Below are 21399 nucleotides of genomic sequence, written 5' to 3'. Positions count from 1 at the left end.
AAGCACCTGAGAGACTCTAGCCCTATAGGTTGAAGATGGATGCCCCAGTGTTACAGAGGAACTTTGGGTGACTGTCCAGGCAGCCAGCTGTCTCTGTCATTCTAGATTTTTGGAAGTTGCTTACAGTGTTCTTCCTAGTTACTTAGGTAATATTAAGTACTTCTGGGGTCTTTGATGGGTTTGAAGACTAGTCATTATAGTTTTCCTTAGTCATGATAAAAGATAAATTAGATATGAAACTTTAGACTCACAAATATAGAATAGATAGAATATATTCCTTAATTTTGCCAAATGAAATTAGACTAGATATTGTAACTGTAATTCTTGCTTGATAATTTTTCTATTATATGTAATTTTACTATGTTAAAGTTAAAATCTTCCTTTTTGATCAGACAGAAAAGGGGAAATGTGGGATGTTTTTATGTATGCTATGAATATGTGTTGCTCTGACTGGTTAATAAATAAGCTGCTTTGGCCTATGGCAAGGCAGGTTAGAGGCAGATGGGAAATCTAAGAGGACAGACTAGAAGAAGAAAGGAGAGGCAGAGAAGAGAAGTCATTTGCCAGCCAGACACAGAGGAAGCAAGATGACAAGGAAGAACTGAGAAAAATTACCAAGCCACATGGCTAAACATTGTAAGAATTATGGGTTAATTTAAGTTTAAGAGCTAGGCAGTAACAAGCCTAAGATAATGACCAAGCAGTTATAAATAATATTAAGTCTCTGAATGATTTTTTTTTTTTATAAGCAGTGGTGGGACCATGGGACCAGGTAGACACAGAGAAATTTCTGACTACACTTATGAGTTTGTTTAAGTTGTTTTCCTCTTGTTGGCTTAACTTTGATAATTTTCATGAATATAAAATTGCCCATTTCTTCTAGACTTTTCTAACTTAATGGAGTATGGCTTGTAAAATATTCCCCTATGATATTCTGAATTTCTTTGGTGTCCATTGCCATGTTTCTTTGTTTCTTTCTGATCCTGTTAATTTGTGTCATCTTTTCTTTGTTTGGTTACTTGAACCAAGGGCCTTTTGATGTGTGTGTGTGTGTGTGTGTGTGTGTGTGTGTGTGTGTGTGTGTTGTAAAGAACCAGTTCTTTAGATTGTTTGCATTTTTGTATTGTATTCTTTGTTTCTATGTCATTAATTAAGGCTTTGATTTTTCTTTCTTTCTATCTATTGGACTTTGTTTTGTTCTTCTTTTTCTAAGTTCTTTAGTTTTATTAAGTCATTTATATTTTTTTCTGATTTAAATATGGGAACTCAGGGCTATCATTTTCCCTCATATGACTTCTTTCAATGTGTCACAGAGACCTAGCTGTTTTGGATTCTCCTTGTCCTGTAATTCCTGGCACTTTTTATCATTTCTATCTTGATTTCATATTTGACCAATTTATCATTCAGTAATGAGTTGTTTAACCTTCTGACTTTGTCATTACTAGGATTCATTTTCTGTTGATTTTAAACTTTGTTTCATTATGGTCAGGTAGGAACCATGAAGTTAAGTTTTCCTTAATTTTAAAGAATTGTTTACTTATTTATTAGCTTTAGATAATATTTTCATTAATTTATTGAGAATTTTTCACAATATTCTTTTGGTCATTTTTCATGCCTTCCTCCCAACTTCTGTGAAATCTACCTTGATCTCCTTACCAATCCAACACTACTATTTTTCTTTTTATCCTTCTTTTTATAAACTATATAGTCCAGTTTATGTTGGCCAACTGCTCTTGGGAATGGGTCCTATTTTTCATCCATCCATCCATCCATCCATCCATCCATCCATCCATCCATCCTTCCATCCATCCATCTCTCTATCTGTCTATCTATTTGGTGTTTTTAACACATTCCAATTGTATTTTCCCCTCCTTCTACTCCTTCTCCCAGTGCCCCCCCCCCCATCCACTCCTTTGTTTTCCTTCACAAAACATGGTTTAACAAGATGCAATGAGATGAGGCACAAACCCTCACATCGAGGATGGGAGAGGCAACCCAGTAGGAAGGAAAGGGTTTCAAGGGCAGATGGAAGAGTCAGAGACAATTCTCACTTCTGCTGTTAGGAGTCCCATAAACACCAACCCTAACTTGCAGTGGAAGACCTGCTACAGTCCCGTGCAGACTCCATGATGGCTGCTTCAGTCTGTGAGCTCCTATGAGTCCTGCTTAGTTAATTTCTGTGGGCTGTGTTATTCTTATGCCCTTGACCTCTCTCGCTTTTACAGACATTCTTCCCTTCCTTGAAATTCCCTAAGCTCCGAGAAGAGGGACCAAATGGAGAGTCTCAATTTGGGCTCTCTCTTCATCCAATATTGGGCTGTGGGTCTCTGCATGTCTTCCCATCAGCTGTTGGCTTTAGTGGCACCAATCTGAGTATCGCAGAATATTGATGGAATCATTTCATCGACTTCTTTTTTTCATCATAGATCTCAGGGCTAGATGAAATACCCATGGTCACATGATTAAAGAAAACCTACTCCTTTTGAGCAGCCATCATAAGCCAAGGGTGGGATTACATGCTCACCTCCCCAGTGTTTATATAAATTTTAAAGAAGTGTAAAAAGAAGGATGCTGTCTTTCTTTTTTCTCTCAAAAGTTAAGTTCTTCCTGTTATGTACAGAATTCACAGGACTTGGAACATAGGAAATTATTAGATGAGATTGAGAGCATAATCTCAGATGTGAACAGAAGGTGAATTCCATATGGTTAGCAATTTTTTTGTGTTTGTTTAATGTTTGTGTTCATGAATACGATAATCTGTTACATAGTATTTGTTCCTTAAGCATTTTTAATACATGAATTGAATTAATAAAATATGTTAAATATTTTAAGATAGATATACTTTCTTTTTAATAGAATTTAGCATACTTTTAAGTTTCCTAATTTTTTAAAAAAGATTTATTCATTTATTATGTACACAGAAGAGGGTGCCAGATCTCATTACAGATGGTTATGAGCCACCATGTGGTTGCTGGGAATTCAACTCAGGACCTCTGGAAGAACAGTCGGTGCTCTTAACCTCTGAGCTATCTCTCCAGCCCCAGTTTTCTAATTTTTTATTGGCATATTACTTGTACCAAAATCTTTATCATGGCATTTTCATACATGTGTACAATAGACTTTGATTCTATATACTTTCATTTTCTTATTTTTTCTCTTTCTGATGTTTCTGTTCTCCCTCTTCCTCTCAGAACACTTTTTTAAAAATAGATTTTACATATGAATGAATACATGCAGTTCTGAGTTTAGCTTATTTCTCTTTATTGTTTGCTCTCCTGTTTTATTAATTTTACTTGGTTATGTATATTTACCATATTACATTTACCTGCTGATTCATTGATAGGTAGTCAGGCTGATTCTTGTGGCTATTGTGAATAGTAACTACAGGATATGAAGATATCCCTTTTATACAGACTGTGTTTGCATATTTACCTAAGAGTGCTTTAAAATGATCTATTCTATTTGGAGTTTTGGGGGAAGTTTTTACTGATCCAGAGGGGACTGACTAATTTACAGTCCTTCCAACAGTGTTTAAAGGTTTCTTTTTTTTTTTTAATTTTAATCAATGTTTTTGAAAATGTCATAACTTATAAATGTATTTTGATCATTCAATTCCCCAACTACTTCTGTCTAAATTTGAATGATAATCTCAAGCCCAATACCCTCTCCTCTTATGGCCTTTTTAATCATCATTATCAATAATTTCCTGAGTCTAGTTAGTATAGAGCATATTCATACTAGGCACTGGGCAGACCTACCATGGACACCTTCCACTTGCTGCATCTCCACCAACTTTTGTTGATTTGTTTTCTTGATGCAGGCCTTTCTCACTTTGGGGTAGAAATGAATGATTTTGATTTTAGTTATCTTTATGAATAAGAATTGAGCATTTTATCTCATTAATTTAAATTAGCACTGTCCAGCTCGTTTGCACATTGCTTAGGTTATTATTTCAGTGTTGATTTTACTTAGTTCATTATATTTTCTGGATACTAATTCTCTGTGAGTTGAATTGTTTGGAAAACTTTCTCTCATTCTTCCAGATTTTGTGACCATTTCTTTTCTATGTAGCTTTGCTTGTAATTTTGTGTACTTCTTCCCAACTCTTGCAGTCATGTCTTGAGCCATTGGAGCCCTATTTTTTAAGCCTCTATTTTGAAGTGTTTTCTCTATGCATTCCTCTAGAAGTTTCATTTTTTAATTCCAGTTTGAATATATCTTTGTTGTTGGGGGAGAGAGAGGAATCTAGTTTCACATTTATACCTGTGAATGTCAGGTTTCCTAAGCATTATTTGTTGAGATTACAATCCTTAGAATATTTTTAACTTAATATGTTTTTGCTGCATGGTTTTAATTTTTCTCCCTTACGTTTTCATGTAATCGTATTAAACATAACAAGTTTCACTGGCTCTCAGTCCTAGATGAAGAACTACAGGCAACTAAGGAATGACGAGAGCAGGAGAAATACACTTCTCCAGGTGTATCACTGCATTTGGCTACCTAAGCCCGAGAAGCCAGCCCTGAAATCACTTACATGCAAATAACATTATACAGACTGAAGAGCTTGTATTTATATATTTAAAAGTGCTCGCATGCAGCCTCGTGTGTGTGTGTGTGTGTGTGTGTGTGTGTGTGTGTGTGTCTGTGTCTGTCTGTCTGTCTGTCATAGCAATTAAAGAAAACGAGGTTGTGAATTTGAGTGAGAGAAGGGTGTATATGGGAGGTCTTGGAGAGAGGAAAGGGAAGAAAGTACATAAGTAATTGTATTTTAACTTCAACTTATATTAATTAAAACATTACAACAGATTGAAGGCTGAGTATATTGGCATACAGATTTATTTCTTGCATTTATAAGGCTAAAGCAGTTTTCAAATGCATACTTGCACACTGTAGCTTGTACACATGCACACACACAAATAAAAATAAATCTTGAAAAAGAATATCAGAACTAGACATAAGTGTGACTCTAATTATGACAACTGAGTGGGCAGAAGTTGAGTCTCCATGATTCTTAATGTCACTAGAATTATATTAGGCCTTATGAGAAACAACTGAAAGTATTTTTCTGTTAATGAAACCTGTTGCATGAATTCTAATTGGTCTTAAAATAAAAACCCAGAGCCTGATATTGGGGTAAATGCTGAAAGATCAGAGGAAACAAGCCACATCCACTTCTCACCTCACTTACTCCTCAGCTGAAAGGGGATAATCCTGTTTCCATGAGTCCTCAGACTGAATGCTGGAGTCCTCAGCCAAAAATACTGAGTTCCTGTCTCTTCCTGCCTTATATGCCTTTCTTTGCCCATCCATATCATTTCCTATCTCAATCTTCCTACTGCTGGGATTAATGGTGTGTGTGCTTCAAATACTGGGAGCAAAGGCATGAGATCCCAAGTGTTAGGATTAACAGTGTGTGCCACCACTGCCTGACCTCTATGTTTAATCTAGTGGCTGCCTCTGCCCTCTGATATTCAGGAAATTTTTATTTGTTAGAGTACAAAAAAATTATCATCACAGAAACTGTTTAAAACAGTTCCCTCAGCCCTGGGACCTGCATTAACAGGTAAAGTGCCTGTTGCTTACTCATGAGGATTTGTGGCATGGGCCTTATTACCCATGTGAAAAATCCATGTGTAGCCTCACACATCTGTAACCCAATACTCGGGGGTAGAAAGGAGGATTTTTTTGAGTCAGGCCTAAATGGTGAGCTATAGGTTCAGTGATAGAACCTGTCTCAAAGCAGCTGGAGAATGAGAAGGAGGACAGCAGGTGTGCCTGGTGGCTTCACATTGCATAGGGCACATGCACCTGCACAGAATGAATGAGCTGCACAGAAAGTTTACATCTCAAACCTTGTTTTCTTTATAGACAATGGTTGAAAATTTAGCTCTTAATTATTTAAAAAAAAAAAAGCATGTAAAGAAAAAAATGTAAAAGTAACTACAGAGACTCCAAGAAAGGCAAGCGTCAGTCTTTACTTAAGACTGATTCTGCCTAGAGTACAATTGGTGTGGTCATTATTCAGACTTTATTTAGGCCGCCATATTTTTGTTTGGAAGGTCTTCTCATAGCAGATGTCCCAGTATCTGTTCTCTCTCTGTCTTTTCACCTCTCATTCTTGGTGTTTCCTGCTGTCGATGTACCATTTGGGACTGAGGACCACGAAGACACTCATTCTCTGCAGCTTTGCTAGTTGTGGATCTTTGTAGTAGCCACTGTTCACTGCAAAACCAAGCTTCTTTGGCAGGGGCTGAGAACTGTACTAATCTTTGGGAATAAGAAAAGGCATTTCATGTACTGTTAGAAGCTATATTGATTTAGGAAAACAGTAGTGGTTGGTCCTACCCTAGGGCTTGTGTCTTTGCCAGGCATTGATAGTTGGCAATTTTACAGAACCAGGCATCAGTTCCTTCCTACTGAGTACAGCTTAAATCCAATCAGATGGCTATTGGTTATCCCCAAGATAAAAATGGCACTGTTGCGCCTTTAGGGATATCTTGGCAGGCCAATTATTATTTTGCTTTGCAGGCTTTTTAGTTGTGTAGAACTATTGATAACATTTGTCTGTTGTCAGAGTGCATGGCATTTTCTGATACCATGAATGCTAATCGCAGAGAAGAAGCTTCCATGTCAGTACTGGGCCAATTCCTCCAGGTCTGTGTTGGAAGTGTATGCTATCTTAGAAATAGCATCTCCCTCTGAAGTTGTAGATGTGTAGCCAAGACCAATGGAAGGATCTCATATTGTTTGGTGGCTCTCTAGGACCATTGTCCAACAACTTGTATGTGTTTCCCTTGCCTGGTACATTGGTTAAGGAATCTATGGTTCCTGCAGGGAGTATTATCACCCATGTGGCATGCATCCATTAAACACATACACACACACACACACACACACACACACACACACACACACACGCACACACGCACACACACGCATGCACACACCCTCCACACACACACCCTCCACACACACACCACACACACACACACACACAGTTCTGAGTGCTGTATATTTGGATTTGAGTATCTAGTCACGCAGAACTACAGACGTTGGGGAAGTATAGGTATAATGATGGCAGAGGAAGAGAAAGAGCTCAGGAGGTGAGATTAAAGGACATGTGTGCTTCCAGAGGGCCAAGGGGAAATGCAGGGCTGGTTCACTAGGGAAGGGAGAGAGAATTGAGGGACAGGAGAGGGAGGAAAGGGGGGGATAGCACTTGGAGGACTTTAAAAAGCCACAGGAAAACATTTTGACTTTATTTTTTTTTCCAAATTTCTGTTACATTTTGATAAAGTAGTAGTAACTGTAAATACATATTTTCTAATAGGAACTTTTTATTTCATCACTTTTATTAATCTTTCCCACAGTTTCTGAATCGGAGATTTCCCAAGAAGCTGATGACATGGCTATGGAGAAAGGAAAATATGTTGAGGAACTGAGAAAAGCATTGATGTCAGGGTCAGGAACAGCAGACACATACAGGTTCTTCTTGTCTAAAGAGCCCTGCCATTTCTCCATTGAGAAAGAACTGAAAGATGTCTCAGTAAGTAACCCTTCCACAAATTTGTTTTTACTGATGAATTTTGTTTCACATTTAAGTAGCAAGGCTGTCGTCATTCCTGGAGCACTTCTCAAGTAAATACCAAGGAATTATTTAGTATACTTGTTAATATACTTCAATTAAAAAAAAAGAAATCATATATGTAAAGTGTTTCTGTGTGTGAGTTTTCTATATGTGTGCATGCATCTGTGTGTGCCTGTGTGCATATGTGTACATGAGTGTCCATGTGTATGTGTGCTTGTGTGCATGTGAGTACATGAGTATCTGTGTGTATGTGTGTGCGTGCATATGTGTGCATGAGTATGTGTTTCTCTGTGTGTGTATGTACTATATCACACACGTGAGGGTCAGAGGACAGCTTTCAGGAGTCAGTTCTCTCCTTTCACAAGGCTCTGGGGATGAACTCAGGCCTCAGCTTTGTTAGCAAGTACTTTTACCCACTGAGCCATCTCAGCAGCTCACAAGCTCCAGACTTCAAGTTTATGACATAGTTCTTCTAATACACCGGAAAGGAAATATCAGGGAATACATTTATTCTTCAATATTTAAATCATTTAAAATGAACAATTTTGAAATATTGAGATAAAAAGTTGTAGACCATTGCAGCCTTGTGGGCTCAAAGTAAATATGGAAAAATATAGAATTTTAGAAAGCAATGCATTTACCTTTGGCTGTTTAATAACTGATTTGTTTTCTTAGAGTATATTTGAAAATTTATTTTATTATAGTTTTAATGCTTTTTAATTTTTTATTTTATGTGTCTTGGTACTTTGCCTGCATGTGTGTCTGTGTGAGGGTTTCAGATCCCCTGGAAGTGGAATTATAGACAGTTGTGAGCTGCCATCTGGGTGCTGGGAATTGAACCTGTGTCCTCTGGATGAGCAGCCAGTGCTTTTAATCACTGAGTCATCTCTTCAGACCCTTATATTTGAAATTTTAAAACAAAAAAATTTCCAAAGATCACATACTCTCTAGACACATGCATCATCTGCTAGTTGGCTCACTTTCTGCACCAGTTCTGACTAAGGTTCTGGCTACTTTGTTAAAGGCTGTGCTTACTATCTTTACATCTTAATCAAATTAATCATACATTGAATTTGCTGTCACCGGTGGTTCACTAATCATAATAGATCTTAAGAATGGGGAAACTTACTTCATTAGGGTCATTGATAGAACTGAAGAATGTGGTGTATGTTTAGCTAAATCTAATTTTTAAATACTTGTAAAGCAACCTTTTAAACTCAGAAGAGTAAAGGAGATTTATCAATCTGAGAACTACCTGAAGAAATAAATAAAATTATTATTTTCAAATATGTGTTTTTGTGGGCAATAATGTAGGATGACTGGCTTCTGTAATTTCAGTTTAGAAGATACATATTCACATTAGCTGCCAATTCATATTTTTCATTATGTTACAGTTATTGAAATAATAACTTAAAAATAAGTGAAGGAGATCTGAACTGACAGCTACAGTTTTATTGTGTTTTTTCCCTCTGTGGTTCAAGCTCAGTCAGATGATTCTAAATATATTAAAACTGCTGCCTGTTTCTTCTTGTATTATGAAGTGGAATAGAGCAAATTAAGAGGAATACTATTTCCTATTCAACAGGCATTTGTTTTAAACAAGTAATGTTATTCTGTGATGATATATGCCAAGCTCGTGAGAAGCTTTTGGTACCTGTGCTGTGATGAAAGCAGATGCCAAGCTGCAGGACTTGGCCTGGCTGCTTGGTAGTGAATCAGGTTTTGCTGATTCTCTGAAGTAAAGCCTTTCATTCCTCATGACTTTTGTCATTTACTGTTTGCTTGCTGTGTATATGGATTGAAGACAGCAGTAATCCTGAAAAATGTCTTGTTTTCCATCCTGAAATTAATCATTCTTTATCAAAACCAAGGCCTTGAGCACTATCTTTTGAACTGTTGTTTTGTTTGCTTTGTTTTGGGTTTTAGTTTTTCAGAACAGGGTTTCTCTATGTATTATGTAACATCCTTGGCTGTCCTGGAACTCACTATGTGGTCCAGGGTGCCCTTAAACTCACAGAGAACCACCTGCTTCTGCCTCCTGAGTGCTGGGATTAAAGGTGAGCACCACCATGCCTGGCTTCAGCTGATTTTTACTAGTGATTAAACAGCATAAAAATACCCAGGAATTCAGAAGAGCGTTGAGTTCCTCGACAAACTGCCTTCAACCATCACTTTGCAGTTTAAATGGCTGTCCTGTTACTTCTTCATTGTTTATTTGTCCATACATTTATTCATGCCTGGCTTGCTTGAGAGAGATTTTTGGATATTTAAATGAGGTAAAACTTTCTGTGCTAAGGTCAGCTAAGGATGCAGCTTGAAACATTGACAAGCTAATTCAGTCAAACCTCCTTGGGAGTCTTCTAGTATGCCATGTGTTTCTGCAAACTGATTTCAGAGTGATACCGTCTTATACATTCATCTGCTTGCAAAACTGTGCTGATAGTTGCACACATGGGCGAACACTCTAAGGCTCATTGCACTTGGATGACCCACACATTGTAAAGGAGTTTGTAATGCTTTCCTCAATGACACAGATAACAGACAAATGCCAAAAAAAAAAAAAAAAAAAAAAGACCTCCTCAACTTAGAAGAATGGGAAAGAATGTACAGATTCAATTCAGAAAGCTGTACTGAATTCTGTTGTGTTTTCACATAACCCTGTTCCCATGGCAAAGGGACCTTGGTGAGTCCCAATTGTATTTGCTTCCAGACTGCCCCCCTGACAGGCACTGTTTAAGGCATTTCTTGCCATCATTCAACAGTTTCATGTGCCAAATCGTGTTTTTAGGATCTTTATACAACTGAATAATTTGGAATATATGAATTATGTAAAGGTTGTATGAAATTTATATTTTTACTTCCCTCTTTAAAAATAAGAAAATACTATTCATATTTACAATTACAAAGAACTTGTTAAGAAAGATTCACTCATATTTTTCCTGAGTATTAGAATTTTCAGTTTCCATTGTAGTAAGGTGATACTTAGATACATAATTTGTTTGGTGATGTTTGGGTTTTAGGAAAGAATGGGTTCACAGTTTTTATGAGATGAGTTTTGAATTATAAATAATTCCTTAAATATAGGTATGTTCAGATTATGTTTTTAAGTAAATATTTTTATTTAATTTAAATTCACTGGAATAAATATATGTTCATCTAGACACTAATACCATTTCTCCATAATATGAACCTCACCACTAGGAACTCTATAACAGCAAGCTGATGTACACTCTGGTGTCAGCATTGGGAGTTGATCATGATGTTATCTTTATAAACCTGCATCTGCCAGATTATTCCTTCAACTTTTCATACTTCATGCTGATTTTGTGGCAGATACTGGGTCATTTTGACATTGTATGACTATAATATAATTCTTATTTGCTTTGAATAGATTTTTTGGAAATAAATCACAACTAAATGTATTTTTTTAAAAATTTTTCTCTCATACAGTACATCCCAATAGCAGTTTCCTTTCTTATCCTCTCCTGTCCTCTTAGTTCCCACCACCATCTCCCCTCTCTCCCAGATGGGCTCCTCCTCTGTTTCCCTTCAGAAAAGAGCAGGCCTCCCAGGGACATCAACTGAATATGGCATAACAAGTTACAATAAGACTTGGCACAAACCTTCATGTCAAGACTAGATGAGGCAACCCAGTAGGAGGCCAAGGATCCCAAGAGCAGGCAAAAGAGTGAGAGACACCCCAATTCCTACTTTTAGGAGGCCCACAAGAACACCAGGCTAACAACTATATCATACATGCAGAAGACCTAGTACAGACCCATGCAGGCTCCATGATTGCTGATTTAGTCCTGTGAGCCCCTGTGAACCCTGCTTAGTTGATTCTGTGTGCCTTGTTCTTATGGTGTTCTTGACCCCTCTTGCTCCTACCTTCCTTCCTCTCCCTCTTCTGTGGGGTTCTCCATGCTCCACCTAATGTTTGACCACCATTTTCTGCATCTGCTCTCATCAATTGCTGGATGAAGCCTCTCTGATGACAATTGGGCTAGGCACCAATCTATGAGTATAGCACATTAGGAATCATTTCATTGATTTTTTTTTTTTGCCAGTCTTGTTTGGTTCTATTCTAGGTCTATGGACCATCCAGCCTCCAGTAACTGGCCATCATTGGTTGGCCTACACAACCATTACCTCAGCATATCTTGCAGGCAGGACAAATTGTAGGTCGAAGATTTTGTGGCTGGGTTGATATGTCCCAGTCCCACTACTGGAAGTTTTGCCTGCTTACAGGAGATGGCTGGTTCAGATTCTGTAGTCTCCATTACTAGGAGTCCTTTATAGGGTCACCCTCATAATTTCCTGGGAGTTTCCACTGTACTAGGTTTACACATTGACTCTCAAATGCCCTCCAATTCCAGTCATTTCTTGCCTTATTTTTTCTCTCCACTCCTACCCTTTCCTGATTCCATTCCCTGTTCCCATTTCTACCAACCCCAAAGTCTACCAGCAAAATCTATTCTACTTCTCCTTCCTAGGGATCCATGTGTCCTGCCTTGAGCGCTTCTTGTTACTTAGCCTCTCTAGGTCTGTGGATCCTACACTGATTATTCTTTACTTAACAACAGCTAATATCTACCTTTAAATGAGTACATATCATGTTGATCTTTCTGGGACTGGGCTAACTCACTCAGTATTTTTTTTTTTTTCTAATTCCATTCATTTTCCTGCTAATTTCATAATGTCATTTTTTTAACAATTGAGTGTTGTATAAATGCATCACATTTTCTTTATTAATTTTTCAGTTGAGGGCCATCTAGGTTGTTTCCAGTTTCTGGCTATTATAAATAAAGCCACTATGAACATAGTCGAGCAAGTGTCCTTGTGGTAGGATGGAACATCCTATGGGCATATGCCTAAGAGTGGTATAGTTATATTTTGAGGTAGACCAATTTCCAACTTTCTGAGGAGCCATGATAATGATTTCTATAGTGACTGTACAAACGTGCATTCCCACCAGCAATGGAGGAGTGTTCCTCTTGCTCCACATCCTTACCAGCATGAGCTATCACTTGTGTTTTTGATCTTAGCCATTCTGACAGTTGTAAGATGGAATCTCAAAATAGTATTCCTTTACATGTCCTTGATGGCTAAGGATGTTGAACATTTCTTTAAGTGTTTCTCAGCCATTTGAGATTCCTGTTTAAATTTGTTGAGAAGTCTCTGTTTAGATCTGTACCCCATCTTTAAAATTGGATTACTTGATTTGTTAATGTCTAATTTCTTGAGTTTTTTATGTATTTTGGATGTTAACTCTCTGGCAGACATGAAGTTGATGAGAATCTTTTCCCATTCTGTAGGCTGCTATTTTGTCCTATTGCAGTGTCCTTTGACTTACAGAAGCTTTTCAATTTCATGAGGTCTCATTTGTTAATTGTTGATCTTGATGCCTTTGATATTAGTATTCTGTTCAGGAAGTTATCTCCTGTGCCAATGTGTCCAGGCTATTCCCCACTTTCTCTTCTTTTATGTTCAGTTTATCTGATTTTATGTTGAGATCTTTGATCCACTTGGATTTAAACTTTTTGCAGGGTGATAGATATGGATCTATTCACAATATTCTGCATCCTGATATCCAGTTAGACCAGCACCATATGTTGAAGATGCTTTCTTTTCTTCATTGCGTATTTCTGGCTTCATTATGAAAAATCAGGTATCCATAGGTGTATAGATTTATATCTATGACTTCAATTCTATTCCATTGATCAACATGTCTGTTCTTATGCCAAAACAATGTTGTTTTTATTTCTTTAGTTCTGTAGTACAGCTTGAAATAGGAATGTTAATAACCCCTGCAGTTCTTTTATAGTACAGGATTGTTTTAGCTACCTCCATTCTTCCTTCCTTCCTTCCTTCCTTCCTTCCTTCCTTCCTTCCTTTCTTTCTTTCTTTGATTTTTTTCATACGAAGTTGAGTATTGTTCTTTGAAGGTCTGTAAAGAATGGTATTGGAATTTTAATGGGGATTATATTGTATCTGTAGATTAATTTTGGTGAGATAGCCATTATTACTATGTTGATCCTACTTATCCATGAGCATGTGAAATCTTTCCATCTTCTGATGTCTTCTTCAATATTTTTCTTCAAAGATTTGAAATTTTTGTCACACAAGCCTTTCATTTTCTTGGATAGGGTTACCCCAAGCTATTTTATATTGTTTGTATCTGTTGTAAAGGGTACTATTTTTCCTTCTCAGTCTGTTTGTCCTTTGTGTATAGGAGGGCTACTGATTTTTTTTTTTTCAGTTAATCTTGTATATAGCTACTCCACTGAAGGTGTTTATCAGCTGTACGAGTTCCCTGGTATAGTTTTTGGGATTACTATATATACTATAATATCATCTATAAATAATGGAACTTTGATGTCACCTTGGAGGATTTTTTCCTTTAATGAATATGAAGTGTCCTTCCTTGTTTCTTTTGATTCATTTTGATTTTAAGTCTATATTGTTCGATATGAGAATGGCTTGTTTCTTAGTTCCATTTGCTTAGAAAATCTTTTTCTAACCTTATCTTCGAGGTACTATCTAGCATTGATATTGAGGTGTGTTTCTTGTGCAGCAGAAGGATGGATCCTGTTTTCGTATCCATTTTGTTAGTCTATGTCTTTTTATTACGAAGTTGAGTACATTGACATTGAAAGATAACAATGACCTCAATGACCAATGTTGGTTAATTCCTATTATTTTGCTATTTTTTTGTTGTTGGTGGTGGTAGTGTGTGTGTGTGTGTGTGTGTGTGTGTGTGTGTGTACACACTCCCTTTCTTTTAGTTTTGCTGGTGTGGGATTTTTTATTTTCTGTGTCTTCCTGGATGTGGTTAATCTCCTTAGGTTGGGGTTTTTCTTCTAGTATTTTGTGTAGGGCTGAATTTATAGATAGATATTGTTTAAATTTAACTCTATCATGGAATATTTTGTTTTCTCTGCCTATGGTGACTGAAAGTTTTGCTGAGTATAGTAGTCTGGACTTGCAACTGTGCTCTCTTAGAGTGTGCAAGAAATCTGTCTAAGCCCATCTGACTTTTAGATTTTCCATCTGTCTAAGCCTGTCTGACTTGTAGATTCTCCATTGAGAATTCAGATGTAATTCTAATAACTTTGTCTTTATATGTTACTTGTTCTTTTTCCTCTGCAGCTTTTAATATTTTTTCTTTGTTCTGTATGTTTAGTGTTTTGATTATTATGTAATGAGGGGACTTTCTTTTCTGGTTCTATTTGGTGTTCTATATCCTTCTTGTACCTTTACAGGCAGCTCCTATTTTTAGATTAGGGAAGTTTTTTGGTATGATTTTGTTGAAAATATATTCTGGGCCATTGAGCTGGGTTTCTTCTCCTTTTCCCATTTCTATTATTCTTAGGTTTGGCCTTTTCATAGTTTCCCAGATTTTCTGGATATATTGTATCAGGAATTTTTTTAGATTTAACATTCTCTTTTATCATATCTTTCAGCTCTTGTATTCCATTGATGAAGCTTCCCTCTGTAGTTCTTGTTCACTTTTCTAGGTTTTTCAACTCCAGAATTCCCTCTATTTGTACTTCCTTTAATGCTTCTATTTACATTTTCAGGTTGTGAACAGTTTTATTCATTTCCTTCAACTGTTTGTTTTTCTTATCTTTCATGGCTTTCTTTAAGTAATTTATTCATTTATTCCATTTTTTTGTTTGCCTTTTTCTCACTTTCTTTAAGGGGTTTATTTACTTCCTCTTTAAGGACCTCTAAGATCTTTCTAAGTTTGGTTTTAAGGTCTTTTTCTTGTGCTTCAGAGGTATTGGAATATTCAGGGCTATTTGTAGGAGAGCTGGGCTCTGGTGGTGACATATTACCCTGACTGTTGTTGATTTTGTTCTTATACTGTAGTTTAGGCATCAGGGTTGGGTGATTATAGGTCTAGGTGCTGATTTCTGAGTGTGTATTTGTTGTGTGGGTGTTTTGTTGCCTGGTTTCTATTTCTTCTCTAATTTTCTGATATGTGTGGCCTATAGTTGAGCAGGGATTCTCTGCTTGAGTTTGGGGCTGGACTTCTTCCAGGCAGCATGGCCTCTTGTGAAGCAGGGAGCAGGGGGTTCTCCATTAAGTTGGGGGTTGGGACATGCTGATAGGGAGGGGTACTGGGGATAGGAACATGGAGACACCAAGAGAGTGGGGGAGGTCCATGTGTGGGTTTCTGGATTTCTGGTGACTAGGTTGGCCTCTGGTCCAGCAGTGAGTCTCCCTCCACCTGAGTTAGTCTACCTGTTCTTTTGACTTGTGTGGTGTGCACTTGCACAGGGGGTGACCTCCCTAGTTGGGGACTGGGGACAAGGAGATGGAGTGTGGATGGTGGAGAAGGGATGGCATAATATTGCATCTTTGGGAATCAAGGGAGTAGGGAAGTCCCATGGGCAAGTGGACTTCCTGTTCTTATGGCTGGCTTGACCTGCACTTGAGCAGGGGATCACCATTGGAGTTGGGGGCTTGGGCACAGCAATAAGAATGAGTAGGTGGAGGTGGCGGGAAGGTGTGATGATTTGGGTCTGTGTGGATGGAACTGAGTAAATGGGAGATGTCTAAGGGTAAATGGGCTGGTTTGGCCTGCCTTCAGTTGATTTTTTTAAAAAGCTCTATTGTATTTATGATATTCTACCCATTAAATGAGAAGGGCCTTGGGTAAATAAGTGACAGTCAATGGAAACCATAGTGGAAGAGAACATGAGCTTATTATATATGTACTCAATATGCCATTATAGGCAAGTCTCCATCTTTGAAGTACTTTTAGAGTCAACCTCTTTTCTTTTAAAGAAAGTGTTGTTTTGTTATTATCAATAAAAGGAACTTATTCTGTAGATTGCAAATGTATGGATGACATCTCAATTTCTGCTGTAAATTTTTTGAAAACATTGATTTTTAAATTGCTGTTCAGATTTCATGTGTGATCTTATTTTTATTTTTTTAAGTTGTAGCAGTCTCTGCAACCTTCACAGGCAGCAGAGAGATAAACCATAGGAAAGAAGAAGGCAGTTTGGTGTAACATGACTCAATAAGCCAATGTTGGTTCAAACTTTGGGAGTCTGACACGAGTTGCTTATTCTAGGAATATTTAAACTCAGCACAACAAAACGTAAATGCTTTAAGGTAGAAAATAAACTACAGATCACATGTGACTTCATGATACTTTTAGTAAAGTACATGTGATTCCTTCCATAAAGATGGGCTCTATAAATTGAGGAAAACAAGTTTCCAGGAAGGGTCTGGAGGAGGGTCAGGTACTGGAAAGTTCCAGCCACACAGATTGCACAAAGGTCACCAGACTAGAAAGCATATCTGTTCCAACTTTCTGGGAAGAAAACTGGTTTTGCACTTCTTCCCTTGAAGGAACAACCCTGTGTGCCTAACATTCCATGTTCCCCTAGTGATATCTGTGAGCATGAAGATGTCCATGCCCCTACGTCTCTCCCATTCTTTTTTTTTAAAGAGAAAATTGTGTCTGTTTTAGACACCACAGTTGAATGGATTGCCTGCATGGCTAGTCTAACTAATGTAGGCAAGAATAACAGAATTATAACACTATCTAGTAGAGGACTAAAGAAAGGGGAAAGCCATCTTAACCATGGTGGCCACTGAAGGTCACTTAAGAAATTTTGTTTATGTCTTTATTCAGATCATCAATTTGACCATCTATAGTCTTAAAGACATCTGACACATTAAAGCAACACATGCCAGGAAATTGATTATGATTAACTGGAAATCATCTTTACTGCATCTATCTATTTCTGTGAAACTTTGCTTCTCAGCTTGTCCTTCTCTTGATTCATTTGGCTAATGTTTTTGCTGTAGTATTAGTAGTAGTTTTGCTAATCATACAGGCCACTTTTGAAATTTCTTTTTGTATTCAGGAATGAAATTTCTTTTTGTATTCAGGTAATCACTCCTGGGACTGGTAATAAAAAAATGCCATTGTGGCAGCAACCATTAAAGTATCCAATAGATGCAAAAATCATCACAATTTGCAGGGAGAGCACTCTTAATTCTATTGAGCAATTGTAAGGATTCACTGAGCAAAATGGGTGTAATGTGGCCTATCCCATATAAGCCTTTATAACCTACAGGAATAGCAGTGTAGGTAGCATTTTTGAAAACAAAACAAAACAAAACACAAAAGGGTCCACCCCAAAAGCAGTTGTTTACCATACAGAAGTATATGATTGGAGTTGGTACTGTAATAAGGAGGGATATAATTACATTTGAATTATAAACAGTATCACTTACAAAAGACAAAACCAAAAATCACCATTGACAGTATCAGAGAAAGCCCTATGAGTATGGGTATGGTGGGCTCTACTCCATTCTGTTATTTGTGTACAACACATATGAGCAACTCCTATGCTGTATAAGTTTTGTTGTTGTTTTTTTTAAGAGTCTAGGAATAGATGGGTTTTCTCTGCTACAAAAAGATTGTTCTTGTTGACTACCATGTGCCAAATGAAGCCAGAGGTTATTTTCTAAACTATTGTCAGTAAATAAGCCATATATCAGATATTCCTTTCTTCATCTCTATACAACTGTAATTTCTACTATTGGAGCTTTCTGAAGAGTACTTAAATGCTAAAATATGTAGTATATAGTTTGGATTGATTGGTTAGATTAGTCCAACCAAAATATCTTCTATTCATGTAACTAAATATTTGTTTAGTATCTTTTGTCCAGACAACTACTCACAAAGGATAAAAGCTATCCTTGGCATTCCAAGGCAACATGTTAGTGTTTCATATTAGAGGCATAGCTTTTATCTCCCCCTGACAGAAAGCATTTAGATTCTGTATTGACAGCCTAAGTATTAACGTGTAGTATAGTCAGTAAACAGCATCATTTTGGGGTCAGTAGTTGTGTGTTCTTTTTGTCTCCCCACGATCCTGGCTTGAAAAGTTAAAGTCTTGATATCTTCCCAAGTCATCAGCTTATTCATCCCCTTGGGACTTCCCTTGATGGGTTTATCATCTATCCTCAGATACTTCAATTTCATCTTGTCTCCAGGATGCTGTCCTTATCTTGTCCATCACAGCAAGAGCCATCTGGGACTTCTTTCATTTTCTGGAAGGACACAAGCATAACCTTGTCTTAATGCTAGAAGAACATGTGGTGCTTTCCATTGATTAGTTTCTAGGTCTTTTCATTTAACATGTATTTTAGGCCATGTCCCCAAATTGTTTTTGGACAGCAAAAGAAGCATTATCCTTTAATGTGAAGAAAAAAATTAAGCATGGCTAAAAGTAGCATAGTATGCACAAATTTTGGTGGGTGTATATACCCCCTTTTTACTTTTAAAATTCCCTGTTTATTTGATGGTGTCATTCAATATCTTGATCTTGAGGTGGTTTAACCCTTGTGAGCAGAAACATCAATCATATTAGAAAAAGTATCAACCATTACATGAACAAATTTAAAATGCCCAAATTCTGAAAGATGAGTAATATCTATTTGCCAGATAGCACTAAATTTTCACCCTTGAGGATTCATTCTCCCAGCAGAGGGCAGTGGGTGAAAGAAGAAAATGAAGGTCAGGGTCAAATGATTTGTCATGGGGTCAAGAGATTGTAACAATTTTTGCCTTTTGATGAAGTTCAGGAAATTTTTGAGCATCCTAAAAAGAAAGTATTAGGGGTGGGGAGGAGTCCAGTGTATCAGCTTGCATATTAGCAAATGTTAACTGACATAGCGAATTAGAATGTCCATGATATGAATTATGAAAAAAAGATTGAGTTTATTGTCATATAGACCTCTGAAGAGAGAAATAATCTTGAAATAACATTAGTAATGGGGCTCGTTTTAAGTCTTGTAATTTCTAAAAGAGAAACAATTTGAACACAATAGTAGAGTCAATTAAAATAGTCAATGCTGAGAAACATCTAATAAACCTGATTGATTACAGCAAGTTCAGACTGTTGAGCTGTATAACAAGGGGTAAGTACAATCTTTTTTTGTGGAGGATTTGAAATTTATATATAAGACCTAAGCTCCCTATCCACTTGAAGAGCCATCTGTAAAAGCATTAAAAATGATCTCTATAGGATTTTCAGATATGATTTTAGGTAATACCCATGGGGTATCTTCAAAAACAACCTTAGCAGATCTTTAGGATAATGGTTATTAATCCCGAGTAACACACCATTGTTACCTGCCAATCATTATCAGCGTGGAAGAAATAATAAACCGCGGTTTTAATGGCATAGTGATTTCTATAAGCTCTATGCCAGTAAGTTATTTAAGATGTATTCTTCTCAAGTCTATAATCTACTTTAGATAAAGTGGTACAGATCATTATAGAGAATTATGTCATTATACCATTATCTTGTTGAGATGTAATTCCAATAGATGATGATGAGAAAGGAAGCATAAGTGACTGATAAGGAAGTACAGGGTTAATTGAAGGAGCTACCGCCTCAGCAGCAGCATTATTTACTAAACTAGTAACTTACTCCCCTTTGGCTCTTATGTTTCTTACAGAGTTTCACTGATAGTCTCCAGAAAGTATTTAAAGAGCAGAGCTAAATCTTTAGTAGTAATAGTTATGTAGGACATACCTAACTGACATGGCCCTGTTTTTTTGTTTGTTTGTTTTGTTTTTAAGGAAGTGAAAGTACATTGTTTGGGAAGTTTTTCACAGAGAGGATGATGGCAAATTTGTTGTTGAGTAATAATATATTCTAACTAAATATAAGGTTATTTTGTATTTTTTCCAGAACTGTGTTTAGATTTTCCCCCTTTAGTTTAGTTAAGTATTTATTTCAGTATTTATTAGATGGGTAGGAGAAGAAAATGTCATCCATATAATGAGGGACCAAAACTTTGGGAAATTTGGTCAGCACTGGATTAAGTGCTTCATGTACATAATATTGACATATAATGGTGCTATTTTTCATCTCTTGTGGTAGAACTTTCCATTGACATCGAGTCATTTGCTGTTGATTGTTTAAAGCAGGAACAGAGAATTTAAAATGTTCCTTATCACCAGGATGTAAAGGGATAGACAAAAATCCATCTTTTAAGTCAAGTATAATAATGAAATGTGCTTGAGGAATCTTATTAGGATCAGAGGGAGGCCTGGCTGACAGGCTTGTTTTCACAGTAGCATTTATGCCTCTGATATCATGCAACTGTTGAAATTTATTCTTTTCCTTCTGTCAATTACAAAATCTAGTAATTCCAAGGACTGGCTTGTAACTAGGACATATAGTCCTGTACTGGGAGTTGGACCTGTTTTAATTCTTCCCCATTCAGGGGTTGTCAGATTCCCCTTGCAGTTCCAAATGCTGTTTAAAATGCCCTTAATGACCCATATTAGGGGCTGGTCATGCATTATAATTACTTCTTGCATTTGTTATAATACATTTTTCCCCCACAGATTACGGAGAGTCCTGAGATAATATAAGGCTGCACAGTGGCACAAAAAGTATCTTCATCAGTCCAATTTAAGATATTAGTATTTTTAAAGCATCCTGTTGGCCTCCAACACCCTTTAAGGAAGTGGGGCGGGGAGGCTCCTCTAGACATTGCCCAGTGTTGGTGCTGTTGTTCTGGACTAATAACTCATTGATCTGCCACAGTTTCTAGAATGCCTCTAAAGGAGTAGTTTTCAGTATATAACGTCATTGGGTAGAAAAAAATTTTGCATTCCTTCCCTTGAAGTAACATCCCTGTGTGCTTAATATTCCAGGACCCTCTCTAGTGCATGTCTGGGAGAACAAAGACCTCTACTCCTCTCACACTAAGTGCTAGATGAAAAGGTTGACATCATGAAATTTCCCTTAGAGAAATTGTTG

At 37.1% G+C, this 21399-nt stretch overlaps 1 protein-coding gene across 4 annotated transcripts in view; it reads left to right on the top strand.

The window, feature by feature from the left end:
- Positions 1-21399, top strand: part of Xrcc4 (X-ray repair cross complementing 4) — a 258828-nt gene that overhangs the window by 59545 nt on the left and 177884 nt on the right. For all 4 annotated transcript variants that reach the window (XM_036207307.1, XM_036207308.1, XM_036207306.1 and 1 more), the window contains one exon: positions 7371-7546. In XM_036207307.1, the coding sequence (XP_036063200.1) occupies positions 7371-7546 (176 nt within the window). The remainder of the gene's footprint in view (positions 1-7370; positions 7547-21399) is intronic.

This window comes from Onychomys torridus, chromosome 15 (genome assembly GCF_903995425.1).
Source record: "Onychomys torridus chromosome 15, mOncTor1.1, whole genome shotgun sequence".
Taxonomy (NCBI): domain Eukaryota; kingdom Metazoa; phylum Chordata; class Mammalia; order Rodentia; family Cricetidae; genus Onychomys; species Onychomys torridus.
Note: the sequence above shows the minus strand (reverse complement) of the source record. Positions and strands in the feature narration are given on the sequence as shown.